Source organism: Perca fluviatilis, chromosome 16 (genome assembly GCF_010015445.1).
Source record: "Perca fluviatilis chromosome 16, GENO_Pfluv_1.0, whole genome shotgun sequence".
NCBI classification, from domain to species: Eukaryota; Metazoa; Chordata; class Actinopteri; order Perciformes; family Percidae; genus Perca; species Perca fluviatilis.
In genome coordinates, this window is record NC_053127.1 from 24,813,981 (window position 1) to 24,829,862 (window position 15,882).

General features: G+C 39.9%; 1 protein-coding gene across 14 annotated transcripts in view; it reads right to left on the reverse strand.

Annotated features, from left to right (window-relative positions):
- LOC120544362 (RNA-binding protein Musashi homolog 2) overlaps positions 1 to 15,882 on the reverse strand; it is a 249,051-nt gene that overhangs the window by 158,178 nt on the left and 74,991 nt on the right. For all 14 annotated transcript variants that reach the window (XR_005636486.1, XR_005636485.1, XM_039778035.1 and 11 more), the window contains exon 6: positions 13,317 to 13,409. Coding sequence is in view for 12 of the 14 variants with exons in the window: in XM_039778035.1 (XP_039633969.1) it covers positions 13,317 to 13,409 (93 nt within the window). In the remaining 2 variants the exon portion in view is untranslated. The remainder of the gene's footprint in view (positions 1 to 13,316; positions 13,410 to 15,882) is intronic.

A 15,882-nucleotide genomic window follows, 5' to 3' on the forward strand; every position in this document is an offset into this window, starting at 1 on the left:
ATGCACACAAAATGTTTGTACAAATCCCCGCGCCAATTTCAAGCATGACAAAAACAAATCAATCAACCTGATGCATTCACTATGCATCCTTATAACATTACAAATATGTTGTACATAGTTTAGCATATGGGCAACAATATCGAGGGCAGGCTAATAAGAAACACAGCTGTAATGACAGCTCCTATTTCCTGTTAGTCTTACTTTTTTTGTCATTGAAAGTTACTTTTTTTTTTACACACACATATCTTCTCATTCACACAGCGAGTTGGCAGCTGGAAGACTTGCTGGCAGATGCTTCGATGCAATCAACCCGTCACTTGAGCATGATACCGCCTGTCCATTTTGTGTTCACCTCGTATCACATTCAAATGAAATTCAAAGCTGTTTCCAATGTAATTCTGGCTTTTCCACCCAACACGGCTAACACAAACCACTTACACTATGACATAGTGGAAGGTTGACAGATGTGCTTCTAAGTTAAACAGATTCTCTTCAAACTTTTCATCCTTCTGTGCTGCCACTAGATGAAAAAAGGGTACAGAAAAAAAGAAAAAAGAAAACCACACACAAAATGTTAAGTGACACTAATTTGGTCAAGCCAATTCAATGAATTTAATGAAATACAATTTCTGCTTGGACAATACTCCCACCAGTTGGTCTGAGCGTCAGTGAGAGGGAACATTAACATATCCCTGTCTATCATAAACACATCCAATCCAGCTGGCTTCCCTTAAACCACTAGAGGGAGAAATACACTGTGATTTACCACAAAAGAGTCAGGTATTTAATATATATATGGAGAGGTTAATTTTTCTGTCAGAATTGAAATGTATATTCAGTTTTGTGCTGGCACCTTTTCAGTCTACATAATTTTATTTTAGTGGGTCATTTATCTTTAAAAGGGATGAGTGCTCCTTGGTGGCTTTTACAATGTGTGTTCAGCTGGAAGAGACTGATGCTGGGCTGGCAGCGGGCTTATCAAAAAACAAGTTGAGGCAACGCTCCAGGAGGCAAGAAGGAAAGAAGGATAAAATCCATGTTTCTGCTCAACTAACCATCAAACCTAATTACCTGTGGATAGGACTTATGGGCCACACGTTGGGTTCAAAGTTTCCTGATCAGGAAGTGGCTTGGAGGGAGCTTTGGTGTATGTGTGTGCATATATGTGTGTGCGTGTGCGTGTGCGTGCGTGTGTGTGAGCCTGGTCAATGTGTCCGTGACAAAAAGATTAGGCTGAGAGACAAGACTTGGTGCCAGATCCTGGCTGTGTGCCATTAGTTCAATCAAGCAGATTTATTTAGCTTTTAGACAATTCGACCAGAACCGTGAGATACCACTTCAGAAAATAAGCTAAATATTATTCATGGCATGGCATCTACAATAAGGGATCTGTTGTCACTATCTAGCATCGTATGCACGTCCGCTCACTCACTACATAGTAAGCACACGGACACAATAATGCACAGAATTCACAGTAAATGACAAGCGCTTGTTGACATGGCATTACATTTATCTTATTTTTGAATCCTCTGTATGTTATATTTCACCAGATTACATTGGCTTTATGATAGACGGTATGTGTACAGCTAGACGGCTTTTATTTTTTTAAGAAAATGCTAAATAAGGATACATTTAATATTTATACTGTATCATGATCTGCCTTATCTTCATCTCCATCAGTATCTTTCTCTTCCCCCCTCTCCCCGTGTAGAAACACAAACAGGGTTATTTAAACAAAAATGGCTTTACAACTCCACCATCTACCATTGATTAAAACTGATCTGCTGATACAAGGTGTGAAAGAAACAACACAATCCATTTCCTACTTTCATTTACATAGCTCTTGTCAGGGATTTAAGGTCCAACATGCTTTAGCACTGTCTACAAAAGAATGAAAATTATCATTATCAGTTATCCATAGTGAGTTCATTGTTTTTTCATTTTATTTTACCATTATATTACCTAGTTTCCCCCAGTGAAGCTGACCTATTTTACTGCAAGTGAGATGCTTGGGACAAATGCAGATGTAAAAAAAGAAAAGAAAACGAACGGCTTAAAAAAAAAAAAATCGCGCCTGTGCTGATTGTGTGAGGAAATGAGCGCAGGTTATTTCACCTCAAATGTAGTCAACCAGTAATATAAATCTTAGCATTACACTGTCAAACATCTTTGTTCAGTTTTGTCTGCCCCAGGTAGATCCATGAAAGCGCCCGTGTGAGTTGCTGACTGCCATACTGTGCAGTTGCCTCAAGTAAAAATGAGCTTTTGTTAATATCAGATGGTGACATGTGCTCCCTTCAATCATCACAAAAAGGGCTTTAGAAAGAAACAGCAAGAGAGCTATTACTCTACTATTCAAAATGTGCCGGTAATTGTTTAAACAGTTAAGGATCAGAATAGACCAACACTGCCCAATATATTGTTTTTATATCGGTTCTGATACTCATAAACAAAGTTTGAAATAGATTTCCAATTTGCATTGTATATTGCTTCAGCCACCTTTCAAAAATCGTTGGTTGTTTCCAGTGTGAGCGGTTCAAATGAGGACTTTGATTAGATCTATTAACTAAACACACAGGCAAATAGCTGGGTAAGTGGACTCATTTTAAACTCTAACCAATAATGTCAGGCACATAATCATCAGTGGTCAATTTACATCTGAGTAAATGTTCTTTGCAATACCAAGCAAGCAGTGTGTCTGTAGTTTGTACAGTAGGCATTTCCCTCTTTGTGAAGTACAGTGGATAAGGACTGAGTAATTTACTGTATGCGTGTTGCCATTATAAATTAACAAATACATTGACACCCTGTGTGTAATAGAGCTGGGCGATATGGAAAAAATCAAGTATCACGATATTTTTGACCAAATACATCGATGTCGATATTGCGGCGATATTGTTGTTGACTATTGGTGATTTCACAATATATTTGCACAATGAGAATTTTGATAATTAATCACCAATGATGTGGATACAATGACTAAGTGTATAAAGGCAAATACTAGAACAGCTACAACAGCTTGGTAAGTTCAGAAAAGTACATCACTTTACTGTAATGCAGCCTTTAAAACCAGGAAAAGACAATACTTGTGTCATATCATGATATTATATATTACGATATCCAAAATTTAAGACGATATCTAGCCTCATATATCGATATGATATTGATATATTGCTCAGCCCTAGTGTGTAAACTATCCCTCTGTGCCAAAAAGCCATAGATAAGTTGCTCCACATGCAGCTCTACATACAGTAAGAACACAACACATGAACCAGAATTGATTATGGCTTTAGAAAGCTGTATTAGCCATTTGACTATTTTTAGCCACCACCACTTTGGTCCAGACTGAAATATCTTACTAACTATGGGATAGTATGCAATAACATTTCTATTGAGGTTTTCTACTAAATCTTCAGGTGTCTGTTGTTATATATTATGATGTCCTCCAACAAAATCCTTAATTTGAATAAAGTGATTCATCGGATTAAATTAGTTACTTTTTTTATTAAATCAACTTTCTTTAATGAATATAACTCTTTTCGTCAACATAAATACATGTACGCAGCAGGCTAAACCAATAAGGGCATAATATAATAATGATGAAATAATAATCTTGCCCTTAGGCTTACAGCAACATTTTGCTAGGACAGGATCAACGCTTATCAACGAGTTATTGGAATTGTTGTGATCACACGTGTCTGAAACAATCCTGCGCAGTCACCAATGGAATCTAATTCTCAAATAGTATAGTATTAATATTATCAGTGTAGCCCAATCTTTATCTCCAACTGTGCAGAAATACTGATCTGAATACAGATTTAAAGAGAATGAATAGACTTGCAAAAAAAAAAAAAGCTGCACAACATTCAAAATGTTGAATGTTGATTTAAAATGTGTATGTCAACATTATAGATGAAGCTTCAAACTATTTGGTACAGGCCTACATTGAGATCATTGTATTGATCCCGTTAATAGTGACTTTTTTTCTCTAGAGCCACCATGAGATGGACATTTTTGTTTTGGGGTTAAAAATCTTGACAATCCACTATCATAGTTCTTAGATGATGAATCCTAACAATGTTTTGTGATCCCCTGACTTTGTATCCAGCACAACTAGGTTACAATTTCACTTTGTCCACAACAGCATGTTAACACTGTGAACGTGTTAGCATGTGGACATTAGCATTTAGCTAAAAGCACAGTTGTAACTAAGCAAAGCCTCACAGAGCTGCTAGCATGACTCGACTCTTCATCTTGTTTAAACAATACTGAATGAAAGCTGCTCACATGAAATAGAGAGAGAATATGAAAACAAGCTAACAACGTTGCATAAAAAGTAGCTGAATAGGAGATAAGACCCTGAACAGGTTTGGAACAAAACTGGAACCACTGCATTCACATCCTTTGCTGAAACTACATTTTTCATTGCAATTACCCCCATTTTGTTTGGCCTACTTAGTCTGCCCCAGCTAAATATCACAGGATGTAATGAGACTGTCACTACCAGTGTTGGATTTTACAGTTGTGTCGAAATGAAACCTAACAAGCAATTTCTAACAACTATATCATTTAAGATAGCGGAGGAGTTTAGGCCTTACATCTAGATAACACTAACAACCCTGAGGATATCCAGACACACAGAAGTGAGCAGTACGTATTTCAGATAAGTGAAACCTTTGAGACTTCATTAGCCACTCACATCAAACCCCAGCACATTGTGTACATTTCCACGTAAGAACATTTACCTGGTGATTTCAAGAAGGCTACGTGTTGCGTGGGAGGCACTCATAGCATGAGCTGGAGCTGCCTGTGGACCTGGTTACACTGCAGTAGGTGGCTGAAGAAGCACAGGCAATGGGCTACTCAAAGTCATTTTTCAAACACTTAAACTGAAGTCCTATTGTGCTATGTAAAAAAGACATACTGTCAGTGTCGTGGGATACCAGTCAATTATCAAAATGAATGATGGCAAAGTATGCTTTCTTCGCTTTATTTTAATGTAGCTCGTTAACTTTTCAAAGTTCCATTTCACAAAAGGCAGATATATGAAGAGGATGTTATTAAATCTGATTGCTTCTGTATGGAAGGCAATGGAGGAAACCTACTCTAAAAACCAACATCTGGAAGTATAGATTTCTTTTTTTACATGTTTATTTACACTGCAAATTGACAGACAGTAGAAAAGCTCTTGTTTCTAACTGCTTTTCTCTTGATAAGTTTATGGATTTATTTTGCAAGATCCACTACTGGACATGGCAAAGTTGTGTGTATAAATTAAATTACTATATATCTCTAAATGGCATAAAAATGTGTATAAAGCATCCGAGTAACAGTTTGACCTTAAGAAAGAATGCAATCGGGATGAATCCATCCAGAGGACCAGACAAACGCCTTTAACAAATGTCTCCATAAAGCTGTGAGCAGCTCAGATGTACGGTGAGCATTCTGCATCGTCATCATTTGAGCTGTGCTGTGTCAACCGCCTGTTCTCCAGGTGGTGCTGAGTCATGGCTCATGCTCACTGGTTTCGTGGAACTCTACAGTGGGAGGGGGTGTGGGTGGGGGGGGGATTGTGGAGCACCGACAACCCTCTCTCAAGAAAAATGTCTGAAGAGGATAAAAAGGGTCATTTTGGTTTCAAAGCAGTTTTGCATCCTCTTTAAAAGCCTATAAGATGTGAGCTGAAATCTGACACCATCATTTTGTTTCTCATTTGGCTGTGACATGCAGAGACACAGGGTCTGTCACTCAGAGGGCGCCATCAGCTTCTGTGGACCTCAACTCAAATATGCCTTGTCTCCGCTACACTTAAAACATGCATTTGAGCCACAGCAAGGAAATGCATTCTATATATCCATCCGTCTTCCGAGAAAATAGGAACTTACGGGACTATGCATGTCATATTTTATAAAGGATTAAGAAGATATCATTCCCATCCTGCTGTTTGAGTGAGAAATAAGCTATCATACTATCAACCCTTGTCTCGCAGAGTTTGTTTGTGTCCCATTCCAATCCCTCCCTGATTGGGGAAGAGGCTGTAAAGAGTTCACTAAATAGTTGCCTGTGTTATTTATTGGTTATGATGCGTTGTCAAATTATTCACAATCTAGGTGTTGACTATTGGCCACTATGAAGTAAGAAAGATTAGTGACATGGTTTGACTGGAGATAAACCGCAGTAAAAGTGCAATAAAACACAGAACATGTTTGTTGTAGGACTTTCACAATTTCTTGCCTGTGGTATTTATTGGTAATGACGCCGTTTTAAAACCACAGTTGCAGTCGGTTACACCAAAAAGCTACTCAATGTCACGGATTACTACAGTAGTTTCTGTAATGAGCTATCACATTTGACACCTCCAGAATAAAATGCCTTTTGTTACAAAAGTTTTAGGCTACGCTTAATCCTATATATACACAGTACATCTTTAATCTTGAACGCAATACAGTATTCACTTCATTTCTTCATTTTCAAACAGCCCTGGCTAAACTGAAAAAGAAAAAGTGTAATACATCCATATTTGAAAATTGTAGAGAGTAAACATCAAAAATAAATACATTCAATATACATAACGTAACCACCATTTACTATAAATAATAGGTCGAAGTAACATTATGGTAGCATAACTTGAGGTAGTAAGAGTGCACATTTAAATTAGATTATTGAAAGATTCCCTGTGGAGGTTTAGACCTCTAGTAGCGCCACGGAGCTGTTTTTTCTATGAGCGAGTCCCTGTTTGTTTGCATGAGTACGCAAAAGCGCGTCACAATATTCCACTGACATACACGTGGCGGCAACGTGCCCACATTTGCTACATGGTGCCAGCAAAGGTGGGGAAGAGGAAGACTGCTAGACAATAAATATGGATGTAAAAAATGCTGGATTTAAAATACTTTAAATTTCAGCTTTGTAAATATTTTATGGAGGAAGGGAATGCTTTAGACACGTTTGTTAGACCTCAGGGATACACAACGCGTTTTAGTAAGTAACACTAAACGTAAACATAACTGTTGTCTTTTTACAAGAAAACTCCACGTTTGATTTCATGCTCTCACATCATTTTAGAGTTATCGGTTATTAAAGGTAGGGAACCACCATTCTATTCCAATCCAACATACAGTACAGCATATATCCATACATATTTTCCATCCATCTGGAAAATAAACCCTTCTTTGAATCTCGATCCTACGGAAGTGTTCGCCCCCCATGGGATTCCCTAAAGACTAGATTGCGGTTTGCAAGGCTGAGGTGGAGGCGTCCACCTCCACACCGGTTTGATGGGGAGACTGCTGCAAATTACTCATGACACTTCCTCTGATGACATTTTTCAACCTCTTCCCTGTTGAATGGCATCTCTAGCCGCCCCCCTATACCATCCATCCACCACCAACACCCTACCCCAACGCACACATTAATTTCGCCCTCTATTCGTGTCACAATAGCACAGCAGAGATTGCTGCCTCCTGCCTTCACCTGATTGACCCTTTGAGCAGGTGCTGGATCTGATCCAATCACAGTCAATCTTCTTTAAACATTTCATTCTTTAAGCAGAACAGGGGCTCAAAATTCCATCATTCAATGACCCGATCAGTCGCCGATAACACAATCAAGCCAATCCCGGCTTATCCCGAGGGAGCCATTTCAGGAGGGACAGCTGGGAGATGAGACTACAGACCTACAGAAAGGTGTCAATCTCCCCTGATCCACAGCTCTCTTTGTGAGCCGCCTATACTGCACAGCATCTAGTTGTTTGAGGAGGGGCGTCTGACAGGTGTTTCAAAGGATCAGCAATAGTCAAAAATCTATTTAATCTTTTGTTAAAAGGTCTGAAAATTCCATAACCCGAAGTAAAAACACTTGCATTAACACACACACCCATTTGCTCTCTTATACAAAGGCAGACACGCGCACACACAAAAAAATGAATGTGAATAGTACAGCTCAATTCTTCAGTGGCCATTTAAAAGCTACTCTATTGGAAATGTTGCTGGGCCACTGGGCAAATAAAGGTCAAGGGGGATATGAAATAGTTTGTCTAACCGGCCCTTTCCCCCTGTGTGTCCCTGAAGCACCGCAGCCGTATCCACATTCATAGCCAATTCATTTATATTGCTCTGCCCTTCTCACTGCTAGTCTCAGTCACTAACTACAAGTGACTGCAATGAGATTGAAGCCTCTGGCTAAATCTCCACTGCAAGGCACATGCTCCATCATTGCTGCTCTGATCACTCCTTATAATCACTGGAACCACACTATATCCTCAACTGATTGGGTGCGTCGCAGCAGAGAGGAAACAATCACAGAATGTCAGCAGATGATGGACACCAGCACGTTGGAGTAGTTGTGGTCACTGTGAGCTGCCATGTAAATGGCATGCAAATGTGCACCTGCACTTGCTGAGGAAGTGGAATGAAGGACTGTGGCCTTTTGATTAGGTTCTTTTCGCTCACATAAAGTGTATAAAGTGTTTTTTTATGCAATAATCATCCATGTTTGCCATTTCAGACAATGAACATGACGCAATTGTGCTTTTTAAGTTTTGCTTTCCTCGAGGCTTCCATCACTTCAATACAAGTCCAAAGTGCATTCAATTTGCACCTCCACAGTTTCCAGTTTAAGCCCTGTGTATGTGTTGTCACTAGACGAGCTTAATTACATTGTCAGCCAAGGTAAAAACGTAATTCTGCAATCAAAAAGATAACACAAAAAACGACGCCATCAATGTCACATCAATGATTATTGGTGATTTGTGATCCCTGCCAAGTGATTTAGATGCACTTTGTGAGGGCTGATACAAAAAGTAGCTCATGTCCAAGTATCTAACAAACAGTGCAACTTTACATTTGAATAATACAAAAGGGCTGAGAAGCACACTACATTATTTCACCTATATTTATCTATGCCGTTTAGTCTGCTATCTTATCCTCAAGAAACCAAAGAATGATCAAATAAACAGATTTTACAACAATATATGCCACTGTTGTTAATTGTCATTTACATTTTACATAAAATACCTGAAAATCTACAATGTTGTTAAGGGCCTAAGCACTTAGGAAGCTATGCAAAATGAATTCATACAGTCTTTACAGATGGTCACACAGTTCTTTTTCTGCCATTTACAAAATGTAAGGGCATGCAAAATGTCAGCCGAGGTATTAGATTACCAGCCCCAGAACGAATTTCATGCACTAACCAAGGAATCTTTTTCTGATGCTTTTGTAATTTCCTCTCATCTGCTTCCTCTCAGTGACAGTATGAGAGAAGTATGCAGACGCTTGCCTGGCCAGAGGTGAAACACGACAGGAACAGCATGCTGCTGTAGGCAGGTCTCTTCTCTGTATTCTGACAATGATCTCTGTCTATCCACTCACTCATATCGATTTCTTTCCAATGTCCTCCAACAGGTGTCATCACTCTTTTCTTTTCTTTTTCCTACGATGAGACCATTGTCTCATCTTAGGACTCCAGGATCTGCTTTGCTTGTCTAAGTAGTGACCTTTGTGCATCTACCTTTATCCTTTCTGAGCCCAGTGGCAGTGAACTGGTTAAGCTCCTCCTCATCCTCCTCCCATTCAGCTCCACCTCTAGCATCTGGCTCTGGACCAGTGGAGCATGAGAACCAGGACAGCCTGGACATAAAGGGACGATTGTGGCAGCCCAGTGACATGGAAGCAAGTAGCTCTGATTAAACTAAAAGTCCGCTTCAGGCTTGCACTGCAAAGCCCAGCCCAGCCAGTGGACAGGAGTGCAGAAACCGAGTCAGCGAGCAGCAGTTGTTTCAGCTTAGCACAATAAGGGCACTATGAGATGCACTTAAAAGCTGATTACAATAAACCAATGAGGAAGCATTAGCCACCCTAGCTAATTATGCCTTTAACTGCCTTTTCATGCCTGGGCAGGGCTCTGCTGGTACGTCAGATCCAAATTTATAAGGTGTCATCACACCAACTCCCATTTTTAATCAAGAGCTTGCCTCAGCGGAACATTTTGGAGTGGTAGGTTTTTTTGTTGACAAGGTGTTTGATTTATTGGAAAATAAGAGAGTATTTTATGTTCGCATACAAAAAAAGAATACTTACGACATCAACATAACATGCAACTAATTAAGTCTCTGCACTGAGCTGGTTTTACAGGTGTGTAGATCCTGACAATGGTAATACTTTGCAACTTGCATGAATCCCTACAAGCAAATCTGCTGTTAAGCTGCTCCTGACCTTTGACCTTAGAGCAAGCGGCAGTCTCTGAAGGAGGCAAAGTATATAAAAATTATAAGGATCTTATGGAGAATAACCTTTTTCTCAGATATTTTTGGGGGCAGCGGGAGGGGGTGGAATCTGCTTGCTATGCAAACCACAGAGAAAGGCAAGAAGGTAAGTGCATTAAAAAATACTTACAAATGTTACTGTAAACATAACACAATTATCATATAAAAATGGCAACAAAATGGCAACGCTTGCAAGGCCTATATATGAGGAAAAACCCCAAAATGGGATCTCTAAGGGCTAGCATTGTCTTCCCTCACAATTTACCAGTTTGCACAATAGCACATAATAGCATGCACAGCACACAGATTCATTTGACTTTATTGCAAGACAGAAATAGCAGCAGCCTCCAGTTAAGAGTCCTTCAATATAAAGGGAGGCCAGGCAGTGCTGATAAGATTGTCTCATTTGGCTTGCAGTACTAAGGTGCAGTGTGCTGCCTGAGAAAAAAAGGCAGGATGTGGCTACTATTAGGCAGGTAATGGGATCCATCTGAGATGCATTAGAATCAGTCAAACAGAACCACACTTCAGTTCCGTTCAAATGACTGTCACAATCACTTCAAATGCACACCTTCAGCATGTACTGTAGGCGAGAAAAAAAAAAAAGAGAAGTGGATGTGGCTGTGGAGGAGCTCCTCTGAAGTTGTGCCAGGTCTCGAGCATGTGCTCTTTCCTAATGGTGACGGCTGGGAGAGTGGCAGTGAGACTGATGTGCATGAGAGCTGTCAGCCTCTCCCCATAACAAATGCCACCTCTCCCCCTGACAGAATGGAGACAGAAGGGAGGGACTGAGGCGGGCGGGAGGGGAGGTGTGGAGGTTACCGACAGAACCTGTGACCCAACTATGGCCACACCAGCTGTTTCCCCTCCACTGCCACCCAACCACCTTCTCTGTGGACCACATCCTGCTAATTGGCCTATGCTGCCTACCGCACACACACACACACAAACACAAACACAAACTGTGCTTGCAAAATAATATCAGTGAAATGGCTTGTTCCCTGTGAGGAAAAACATTTGCCGGTGCCTTAAGCTGTTAGTTGCGTGATGATTGATAAGTGCTTCAAAACATACTTTCCAGAAATACAAATGACTAGCTGCCCTGCGACCATGCCGGCTAATGTCCCCCTTGACATGCACATAGGCAGACAGAGAGAGAGAAAGAAAGACGGACTTATGACTGACTGACAGAGTGACACACATACTGCAACCAAGATTCTATGGAGGGGAAACTGAATTAATTGGTTTTCCCTTTCTGTGGATAAGTCCTCAGAGTGGTGTGTATGTGACGATAATGGTAGGTTGCTGTGACAGGCAGGTTATTTAATAAATCCTGGGATATGTAAGGCAGAAAAGGAAGGACCCACACAAAACAGAAGAGAAAATCATACTTCTTTTTGCTCTGTATCGTGCTATAGTCCACAATATATACTCTGATTTCCTTTTTTGCTGAAGACACTCAAACCTGTTCTCTCTCACACACACACACACACCCTAATCATGCACCCACATAAATACACTTAATCGCTGACACACTCACGCATGGCGAGAGCACTACTGCAGACACATCCAAGCATGCACAAGTAGGCTATAAAAGTACACACAGAAACATGCACAAGATCTTGCTCAATCAGTCTGATTTGTTTGTTTCCTCCTAAGCATTTGAGGATTCCTCAAGGAGGAAAAAAACTTTGTATAATCAAGTCAATTATGTCATTCAATCAAGTCGAAAATCATTTCGAGCCCTTTCTCAGATCCATTGATTGCGAAGTCGTGCTGAATGTTTCCTTGCTGCTTTCTATTGTGCAAATACAGCCATCTTTATTTAGAACGGCAGGCCACGCCATGGCGAGGTCTTTAATGCCACTTCCACAGATAAAGAGCAAAACAAAGTCCTTCACCTTGCTCACTTTCAGACAAGGAAATAACACAGGGAGAGAGCTGGTTGCATATTGTCTCTGAGCAAAAAAAACAACAGTCTCTATTAATTTACAGCAGCTCTTTTGTCTCCTTCAGGACATGGTACATTATGTGCCCAGCAAAAATCCATCCTCAGTGAAATTGTCTAAACTCAAGGTCAAGTGCTGATGTTACAGAGACTGGATCAGCTGAAGGTGACCTTGACTGATGTGGAATATGACATGAGGGAAATGGATCTCTGCTCAGTGTGGGGACATTATCTGTGAAATGCTGTTACTGTATCAAACCCTCTGTGTGTGTGTGTGTGTGTGTGTGTTTGTGTGTGTGTGTGTGTGTGTGTGTGTGTGTGTGTGTGTGTGTGTGTGTATGTGTGTGTGTGTGTAGTATGCATGTCCTTGTGTGAAAGGGTGTGCATATATGGCTCACTCTGCTGAGGGTATTGGTCATGAGAACAGCATGCAGAAACTGCTGCAGCAGACAGAACCAAACAGCTGAATATGAGCCTCTGCTGAATTAACTGGGCGGGTTTTTCTTTCAGACCACACTGGAATAGTGTTGCCACAATATTAAAACTCTAACTTGGATTCCCTTTTATTTGTTTCCAATGTCATACTGCTATAGATAAGTAAAGAGAACATGCTTGTTTTTTGTTTAATTTTTTTTTTTTTAACAAAGGGGGGGTTTGGTCACGGCAGCCGGTTGTCATTGCTTGTTTGCTCTGTGAGCAAAATGCATGTTGTTGACCAGGCATGGTGGGCTGTGTGAAGCTTTTGCCATATCTTCAGTTGTTTGCTTGTCACAATAGAGATTTATTTGTCTTACTGTTAGGAAAGGAGCCAAACTGCTGCCGCTGGCTTCTTTTAAAGCTCAAATTCATGGTTGCTGTAAAAATTTGAGTGCTGGCCATGTGGTGTAAACCACGGTGACACTGTTAAAGAGACAGGGGGCGCTGTAGACCGACTGTGTAATTATCAAATTAACATATTTCACTATTAATGACGATATGAATTTCAGTTGCTGAAATAATCCAACATCCAACGATACAGCATGCAATAGAACAGAAGAGTGCTAAAATGATGGTTATTGTGACAACACTACATGTATGGAGGGTAATAATAAAAAGCAGTCTTACCTTCCCAAACTGTTCAAAATACTGCTTCACATCTTCCACTACTGTATTGGCTGACAAGCCACCCACAAATATTTTCTTTGTTCTTGTGACCATCTAAAAAGAAAAGGGCGAGAGGAGAGGATTAGTGATGAGGCTTCAAATGAATCGCACAACACATTTAATGAGGCTTCAAACACACTGAGTGAGCAGCACCTGTGATGGGGAGGATACAGAGGAGTGAGAGGACACATTGTTGCTGAACAGGAATAAACAGATTCACACAATTGTGTTTCAAAAACACTAACGTATTACAGCAAGGCCATAAATGCTTAAAGTATTGGCAGGAAAAATACTCCTGGCTAAGCAATGCAGTTCTGTGAATTCCACTCACAATGACATTTCAAATTAAGGCTCTAATCAAAACAGACTGTCCCAGAATTAAAGACCTCCATTTCATCCATTAAAGTTACTGTTTATTCGGAAAAACTAAAAGAAAAGAAAAAAAGAAAACAGAAATAATTTATGGACTTTCAAAAAAACAATTAATGAGTGCTGGAAGATGGAATCAGAGTGCATTAAAGCCTCATTTAGTTTCAAACAGCAAGAATATTAAGGATTATTACCCACGGCATCAAAAAGGGCACGAACATCTGCTGCAGAGAGTGCATACTAAATTTAGGAGGGCAATTTCTCAGGGAAATACAGTAACACTTCTACGCCAGTGTCAGGGTAAAATTTGTGAGGAACTTTTTCCTTTGCACACAATTAAAAATGAACCAGAACTTATGAAATGTAACAACAATCTTCAGACTTCCAAACCATCTGTTCAGCATAGGTTTTGATTTTCCTTCATCATTTAACGTGTAATTAAAATGTATTACCATGACATTTGAGACAAATTAAACAAAACTGAAAAGTCGGTTTTATTTATAGGTACTGTATTATCTTTCTACACATTCTCCCCATATATGTCGCACGGACCGCTACAAGAAATCATTCCTACCACAGGCAATACAACTTTCTAACACTTCATCACTGAGTGTAAGATAAGATCTCATAGACATCCCAACTGCACTAAGTGCAACTTGCACAATAGGTGTACGTACATCTTTATTTATACTATTTGAGTAGTTGTAAATTTTTATTCCTGACTTGTACATATTTTGAATATTTGTTCTTGTATTCTATCCTATTTATTATTTCATGTATATTGTATCCTATTATTTCATGTATATTCTGTATGTGTGCTGTGTGTCCCATTTTTGGGATCAATAAAAATCTCTGTCTGTCTGTCTGTCTGTCTGTCTGTCTGTCTGTCTGTCTGTCTGTCTGTCCATCTATCCATCCATCCATCCATCTAATCCTTTCCTAGTACCAAATCTATGCTATCAATTGAGTTGAATTTACTGATATAATGCGGCAAATGATTTTTGATGCACTGCTCTATAATCTTCCTGGCAAACAAAATAAAAGGAGCAGAAAAGGCAGCAGAGAAAGTCACAGCTCCGATCTCCATCGGCTCGCCAGAATCAAACAAAATAAATGTCTGGGGCAGGATAAACATACTCCAGAGATGCACAGCAAACTATCAAGGAGGCTGAATGACTCTACCTTGATCAAAATGCTGACCGAGACACTTTCAGTCTATGAAAGAGGCTTAACACTGAGAAAAAAGAGGCAACATTCAGCTAGAGCTGAAGTAACCATCTGTCAAGTGCTTTCCAGGTGCACACAGTCTCACAGGCGCATAGCCTGCACATATGCACACAGCCTCCCACACATGGGCCCTCTCTTATTACAGGTTTTTTTTTCCTTCTGTGATTTTCCATGGTTTTCTTATTATATTACATTGTTTTAGCAACTTTTGTAAACAAACAAAAAAAAAAGACGTGAATGAAAAATTGTAATAGGCCTACAGTACATTTCAGTGGTCTACATTTATTGGCCTACATTAATAACTCTAATTTAAAAGTGTAAAAAGAGAAGAGGAGCTCCGCACACAGCATGTACGTACTTCAGGGTTAGAGGCGCTGGCAACTGCAAGATAAAAAACGTAATCAAAAAAAGTAACCAAAAGAGGGTTTTTTTAAAGACCATACACTCAACCCATAAAAATATAAGCATGGATCTTGTATTACACAGACAAGAGCAACACATTTTGCTCAGCATATGTGCAGTGGGCCAAAGGCGTAAATATGCAAACTAGGGATGGGACAAAATATGGATATGGCAATATATCGTTATCCTCTTTCGTGCAATACAATAATCAATGCGCTGGCGCCAAATATCCATATTTAATTAATAAAATACGGCGCCTCTAAAAGGATATCCCTGCTCCCAGCGTTGCTACTTCATGGCTCCAAGGTGGCACGCGTCACATAATTGAGGGAAACTTGAACATAAGTTAACTAGCCAAAGAGGTTTTCTAACGTGATAGCGTACAGCAGTTTGAGGAAAGTAACAGATGCCCTAGCCACGTTTGAGTCCAAAGTCTGGACCTATAGTTGCTCTATAGTTCTGTAATTTTAATTTACAGACTGAAAAACCTGTGCTTTGTGTTTGGAGTTGCAGTGAATAAAGAGAGAAA